General features: G+C 44.4%; 2 protein-coding genes and 1 long non-coding RNA gene across 3 annotated transcripts; 1 reads left to right on the top strand and 2 right to left on the bottom strand.

Moving 5' to 3' along the window:
* The first annotated feature begins 2347 nt into the window (after positions 1-2347).
* On the top strand, positions 2348-5844 carry LOC144108742 (uncharacterized). The gene is made up of 4 exons (XM_077641907.1): positions 2348-2435; positions 2937-3039; positions 4808-4922; positions 5568-5844. The coding sequence occupies exons 1-4, from the start codon at positions 2348-2350 to the stop codon at positions 5610-5612; spliced, it is 351 nt and encodes a 116-aa protein (XP_077498033.1). The 3' UTR covers positions 5613-5844.
* On the bottom strand, positions 3628-4348 carry LOC144106864 (uncharacterized). The gene is made up of 2 exons (XR_013309141.1): positions 4290-4348; positions 3628-4225 (listed from the first exon to the last, which is right to left on the bottom strand). It is a non-coding gene; the product is annotated as an uncharacterized LOC144106864 (long non-coding RNA).
* Positions 5845-6365: 521 nt separating the features above from the next.
* LOC144107161 (uncharacterized) lies at positions 6366-7425 on the bottom strand. Its single transcript, XM_077640155.1, has 2 exons — positions 7194-7425; positions 6366-6787 (listed from the first exon to the last, which is right to left on the bottom strand). Exons 1-2 carry the CDS (start codon positions 7273-7275, stop codon positions 6456-6458), a joined length of 414 nt encoding a protein of 137 aa, XP_077496281.1. The 5' UTR covers positions 7276-7425; the 3' UTR covers positions 6366-6455.

A 7425-nucleotide genomic window follows, 5' to 3' on the forward strand; every position in this document is an offset into this window, starting at 1 on the left:
GTATCCATCCATTTCTGAATAATATTTTTATAAAGTTTCATCTGCATCCACTTTGTTATCATGTTATTATTTTTAATGTGCTGATGTTGCGTACAAGGCATAGGTAGGGACAGATTGATTGCATTTTCGCACTCTATCCCAACCTATGCTTTTGAGAGATGGAGAGTATTTCTCTTTTTTTGTCTGAATGTGTGACGACCTACACTTCAACCTCTGCCATGCTTCATGGCAGACATCATGGAATCACAGCACTTATAGCCGGGGCAAAGAGAGGACATACAAACAGCTGCACAGTTTTGCATGTCCGCTCTGTGTCCTCGTATGCAAGCGTTGTGAATCTACGATGTCTGATCAAAAAACAACTAGGCCAGCAACACGCCCTGCATAAATTCATGCGTATTAACATGCGACCAGACTACAACTTGTTTTGAAAGTAATGGGCCTATCCTTCAACACTGATTTCGTAATTTTAGGGAATACGCACCTGTACTAGACAGTGGTGCTCCCCATGCTACTGGCAAACCCAGACCTTCTTGCTGCCACGAGTTCATTCTTAGAGGGCCTCGGGAAAGAGTGACTCATGGGGGGTGGGGCAGTCGAAAGGTTTTCCGCAAAAGCTGCCTTGAAAGACGGCCACTGTTCACAGCAATGGACTGTCTCCTTCAGAAGCAGGCCAACATAATCTGGAAAACAACAAGCGTGCATATAATAACATCAGCATTATTAATGCCAACATTCCTGACACTAACCAGTTATACAAAAAGAGCGTGCTGAAGCGTACTAAAGAGGGTATAGGAGATACTGCTTTGTTTATGCCCATACACACCCATATTTTAGGTTTTCTTGGAAACGCCTACAATAGAACTTGGTGGCTGAAATTGAATACAACCTTTGTCCGTAATGTTCCGAGAATGAGTCCATTAAAAAAAATGCGTTTAACATTGAAAGCATTTGTGCAACACCCCTTCAGAATAGTCTCCCTTGAAGTCTATACACAGCTCCCAACGCTTCTTGAGGTCTTGGAAACAGTTGGAAAATGCCTCTTTTGGCAGGGCTGTCAGCTCCTTTGTCGTGGCGTCTTGAATGGCCTCCACGCTCCTAATTCAGTTACCTTTTAGGGCTGTCTTCACAGGAGGAAACAGGTAAAAATCGCATGGAGAGAGGCCAGGCGAGTATGGCACATGGGGAAGTACAGTAATGCTGTGCTTAGCAAGAACTTTTATCACGCTGAGAGCAGTGTGCAGCCTTCCGTCATCGTGGAGAAGGCTCCATTGTCTAGATGTCCATAAGTCAGGGCGACGGCGTCACAGTGCATCAGGCCTGTGTTGGAGCATGCGGATATAAAACTCCCAATTCACCGTCTGCCCTTGTGGATCGAACTGATGGTGTATGACACCTCTGGATCGAAAAAAGCTATCAGCATCGTCTTTGTTTTGTTCTTCTGTCGCCGCACCTTTCTCGACGCCGGAGAGCTTGTGGATCGCCATTCGGCGCTCTGCCTCTTTGAGGATCGTATTGAAAACGCCATGTTTCGTTTTCAGCGATGATGCTGTCGACTAATGCAGCACCCTTCTCTGCCTCGGAGACCAAATCAGTGCTCACTGATGCCCACTTGTCCTTCTGGTCCTGTGTGAGGGAGTGCGGCACAAGTCTTGCATTCGGCTTTCATTTCCCCAAGTTTTCGTGCAAAATTTGGTGGCATGTTGTCTTACTAATGTCGAAAGCATCTGATAGCATGCAGACTGTAATGGTGCAGTCTTGCGGTACGATTTCCCTGATCCGAGCCACGTTGTTTTCAGTCCGTGAGGTTGAAGGGCGTCCCTGCCTTGTGTTGTCTTCCACCGATGTTCTCCCCGAAATGAACCTCTTGTGCCACTCAAAAACTTGCGCCCGCGAAAATGTCTAGTTGCTGTAAACGTCACGAAGGAGCTCATATGTCTGTGTGGCTGTCGTGCCAAGCTTCACTCAGAATTTAATGTTTGCACGCTGTTCGAGGTGGACGTCCATCCCCACATTTCGTCACAGTAGAATGCACAGACGACCAGTGACAACGTATTTTCCTACATGTAAATTGCTCAGGTTAGCTTGGAAAGATGGCACATACACACCAACATTTCTTTTCAGGAATCATTTCTAGAGAAGAAAATAAATCAGTCTCAAAACGTTACGGACAAAGGTTGTACTTTGATTGGTTGGATGAATATGCCACCAAAATGCTTGCCAAGCCTATATTCTAAATACAAAGTTGAAAGTTAGATGCTGGTACACGTGTGAAAGATTGTAGTAAAATTTTAATGTATATACATAAAGCGAGGCCTGTAATGTACTCTATATAGTAGCGTGGCCAATGGCCATTTTCAAGTTTGCTGTCATTGGGGGTTGTCTGGTCCCAGGCTGCATCAACCCACGATATTGTGTTGCACTGACACCACCAGGTGGCTTAGAGCAGTCATGCCCATATATGATGGATATCCTTAGGCACGCTGTGCTTGATAATATGGCTTCACAATGGTTTGGAGCATATAGATTCAAATATTAAAGAAAAGAATTTGTTGCAGATATTAGAAGTTACACTTCAGTTACTTCTGTTTTTGTTTTCTTAGCCCACATTTTGTTTTGTATCCCTTTGAGGTCTTGGACCTTAAAAAGTTTACAAAAAATTGTTTTTGTAATGCTAAGTAAACTGCTTACCATATGTAGGCTCCGCTTTCACGGGACAAGCAACGGCTGTACCCTTCCTTGCTTTTGGGTGCTTTATTTTCCATCTGGACAGTCCTTCAGCTGTGGTGGCCTGTCCTTTGCTGGCATTCTCATTGAAATGAAGTATTGCCAGTTGTGTTCTGAAAAACCCGACAAATAATTCGAGCGGGTCATCAGATGTAAATTTTCGCATATCATTCACTACTTTCCTTGCACGCATGCCCTCAGGTGAGAAGCATACAGACTTTGGTGCAAAGGCTATCAGTACACTGTGGAAAGTCTCCAAGCTGAAGGTGTGTGTACAGGGAGCCAGTTGCCTAATGTCTTTCAGGATACGAGGTGAGCTCACAACCTCTACAAACTTGTTGTGTGCAGTTGTCCCTGCATTTACAAATCAATTTCTCAGGAAAGCCTTCTCCGAAAAAAGCCTTCTCCATCTTTTTAGGCGGGCATAACTTCCAATGACAACAACAAATAATTCTTTGGGAAAGGTTCAAAATTAGCTGGATGCCCGCAACTTCGCTGTTTCACGAAGCATGTCGCATGCCATACTTCATCACAAGAACATGATTCTAATGTGGAAAGCAAATGAACATTTAGGAAACAAATTCAGTTCCTTGCAGAGAGCATATCTTGCTTTCAAATAGTTACATTACTCACCAGGAACTAGCCATTCCCTTTCTCCAAGTTCATCGTGTGCACAATGCGTGTAAAGGCCTGGATGTCCCGTGTGTATATTTGCAGCGTGCCGCTCCATGCTTTTCCACATGTCTGTCAGTAGCTCTGCACTGCCATCGCTGAGGGCTGCACACCAATATAGGTGATTACTGGCTGGCTGAATCCATATTTTTAGCACACTGCATCCAGCTCGTTTTGCATGGGCAGCCAGCTTCTTCTTGATGCCTAGAATGGAGGTGTAATAATTAATGAAGATTAATCCTTCAGTCATTACATGTTAACCTGGCTCTTGAGCTTCCACCCCGAAACACCCACCTTCCCTCCTCTAGCCTGCAGAACTCAAGGAATCCGGTTTCACACCACAGTGCCCATCCGCAACCTGTGCATGCATGGCTGGCCTTTCCCTCATAGTCATTGACATAAACCACAGCCAAAAAGGACAGCAAACAGATAAAACTTCCCCCATCTTCTTGCCTCTTCAAATTCAGGAACCTCTCCCACTGCTTCACTATATTCACTACAATTTTGCTGTCCGCCCCGCTTTTCTTGTAGTAAAGTCTGCTTGGAACAATGAAATTTAGTCTAAAATTTCGCCGCATTCTACAAAACATGATGCAGGAAACAGTCTTATCTGCGAAGCGTAGGTTCATTCGGTTCTACCTTTTGAGATATGCCAACAATCATAGTAGTGTCGGATGGTGGGCTCCTGCGTCCGCATATACTTGGTGACTTGGCCGTGCCGGTCAGTTGTCATTGACGCCACCTTCAGCCCCCGCTCCTTCACCATGTTGAGGCTCTTCACAAAGGCGAACTTCTCCATGGAGGTGCTTGATTGTACATCTGCACACTTTTGTCGGGAAAAAAAGCTAAGTTACATCACAGAGCCATTTTATTAAAAAGCTGTGACCTACCTCCCCGACTTGCACTTGCTCGAAGTGAAGAATTTTGTTTAGCTGGGCAACGTGCAAAGAGTAAGTTAAAAAATTTGCACAAAATCCTGGCGAATCGCAGCGTCCATCGCCAGCCAAGTCCACAGTGCAGCCTTCCAACTGGCGAAACAACTCCTCCTGTTGTTGTCGCCAGATCTGGTATGACAAAAGTGCAGTTTTTAAACATCACATCAAATGCAGTACACTATTACGCTGCTTCTTCTGTTCTTGACAGGTACCATGAAATGATTTTGAGAACCTCTTTTCAGAACTCTTCCTTATTTAAGATATGAGGGTGAAGAACCATTGCAATTCGCAACCAAAAGCAATTAATGTGTTATACATAGTTGAATAAAATGGGACATATAGAAATCTCTGGGCAGTACTGTACGCATGCGTGAAGAACTTTAATTGCTTCACTTGTTTTGCAGCAGATGTTGCTAACAGCGTTGCTCTTTTATTTTGATTATTGTGCTCGTCTGGTGCTACCTATGTTCTAGATGTGCACTGTCGACTTCAGGACTTGTCACTGTAATGACGGTTTGGGCCACACCATTCATTGGAGAGTCGAGGAGAAAAGGCGTCTGGAATTTTCTACCCTTGTTTTCTTCAAAAGTGAGTGCAGTGGATCGAAAATGAATAGCTGTTGCTGAGTCTTTTGGAAATTGAAGCTGCTTTGGGGTCATTCTGTCAGAAAATCATTTCATGGACCCTTTATGTAAATTCACGATCAAAATATTATGGGACACGTGTTTTCGAAAAAAAAAATTTATTCCAGTTCTGTCTTGTGAGGAAGCTGCGTGGTATTGCTGCCAGGGTATAGAGCATATTTGCCCCCACATACCGTGACACATTTCAAGCGACTGGATTACGCAACAGAGCCACAATTTTTTTTCCATGTACTCGTGTCCAATAAACTTTTGATTGCGATAGTATGTGGACCCTGCAGAACACATGCCTCACAGACCAGATATTACATCAGCACATACAGATAGAACCTTGTGTCTTAAAACGAGAGGGGTTTTTGATGTTGACTGGCACATGGGCAGACCCAGGGTCTTCACCCGAGAGGGGGATCAGCTCATGAGAGGTTGTTCGATATTATAAGCAAGGTAGAGTGATCAAGTTTCTCAGTGCTTTGACTCCAAATGATGACTTACTGGATGACTTACTGCTTGAACTGAAGTAACTAATTGTGAAATATTGGTTCAGCAATTCATTTTACAATGCACAACCTTTCTCCTACCTTGTCGATTGCAGGAAGCAGGTAGCCTCGTTGGTAATTGCAGAATGTTCGTGGCGTGAACACCTGCACGTTCACATAGTTGAACATCCGGAGCACTGAGGTGGGACTGGTGCCAGCGAACAACATAGCTGCTGACATCAGCACGTTGCCCGCCGCCTTGCCATTGATCATCGGTTGGCTTGACCATGTCAGGAAGTGGTGGTTTGCACACAGTGTCTGTATTTGAAGCCAAGTCCCAGACACATGACTTACACTTTTGCAAGCGGCAAAGCACTTGCGGCACACTTGGAATAGTTCTTTCAGGCAACTTTCAAATATTATAAATTTTTTATCATCCTGTGGAAGGACTTCTTCAGTACTGGAGTCAAGTCTGAAACAAAGTAAAGTGAGTTGCAATGGTTAAATAGTCATGTGATGCTGCCGAGATAACTGAAAGCTAGAATTTAACAGCATTAAAGAGCAGTAAATGTAATGGTTGCCCACACCGACACTGCGCCTTCTGTGTTGTAGTGCGCATTTTTCCATTCTGTGCATTTTTTTGCTTGTAATTAATGTTATGACAGGTTTGCAAAGCTTGCAAATTTTTTTGTCTCATTGATGCTGCATGAGCATCTGCTTGTGCCATGGAATATTGCAAAAGCATTTCAATGGATCAAGAGCTGCTTTATGAATTTTCATAAGGTGCGAAGTTGGCCAGCTGGAGAGAGGACATGTGCACCACCACAACGAAATTATGCGAGCGCAGACAGTACGATACTCATATTGCCCCTGCCCGAGAAAAGGGAGGACAAACTTATGTGCTCTTCTACCTACTAAATGACTGATTTGATTTTTAGTCACGCCATCATAATGGAACGGCATTCAGTGCACATGCTAAAGGGGTACGTATTAAGTCATAATTATTACCCCAAGAAGGTCTCGTTAAGTGATGGGAAAAACTCCGAGCTCTGCAGAGTGTTATGCTCCTCTTCACAGTCTGAGGCTTCGGATTCTATGGGGCTGGATGACTGTCGTGGAGCGAATGAGATGGGAGACGGTGCTCGACCATCAATTGGTAGTGAGGGGACTGTTTGGGAGGGAGGAGGTGGTAGAGGAGAAGAAACAGGTTGCGTTGTGGAGGCTGGAGCTGTGCTTGTATTCGTGCAAGCTTCACAGTGTGCGCTGGTGGTCTGCCCGGCATCTGTCTGCACGTGGATATCCTTTCTCACGGAAATGTGGAGGTTCACCTGTGTATCTGAAAGTTAATGAAGAAAAGGAAACTCATGCAATGCCAAGACCTGTTTGTTTATACAATGTTAATATCACACAGTTATGGATTCCTCATTATCAACTAATAGGCATGCGACTGGCAAACTTGGTATCAGTTATGCTATCACTACCTGCATGTGAAATACGTGATGGCTTCCTTCGGAGGCCCAAAAAATTTTATACATTATTCCAGCACTTCCCCAGATTGGAACTGACAACACGAATGCCTCCTCCAGAATTTGTCAAGCATTCAGTGGTACCAGTGAACAATGAATGCGTCAAACAGTGCTCCTTCCCTCTTCCTAAACCGCGAAAAAATTATTGCGACCCAATTTATTCTTGTGGAATGTGGGTAGAACACGAACGCGCCACTGCTGCAAGGAAAATCTTACATCGTGTTCGCACATCACGGCCGTCAGTCTGGCAGGCAACAGTGAAGGTTTTTCTTGGGGTCTGTGTGCAGCTGTCAACCATTTGAGGCGAAGTTTGCGCCTCTTCGGCTGTCAAAATTGCTTCCACATCCTGCGGTTCGGGTAGTTCCTAAAAAAGGAAAAGCTGTTAGCAACCGAAAGAAAGGACAATAAACTGTAATAAAGTTCATCATTTTCGTCTCGCGAACTTACC

Source organism: Amblyomma americanum, chromosome 10 (assembly GCF_052857255.1).
Source record: "Amblyomma americanum isolate KBUSLIRL-KWMA chromosome 10, ASM5285725v1, whole genome shotgun sequence".
In the NCBI taxonomy this organism is placed as follows: Eukaryota; Metazoa; Arthropoda; class Arachnida; order Ixodida; family Ixodidae; genus Amblyomma; species Amblyomma americanum.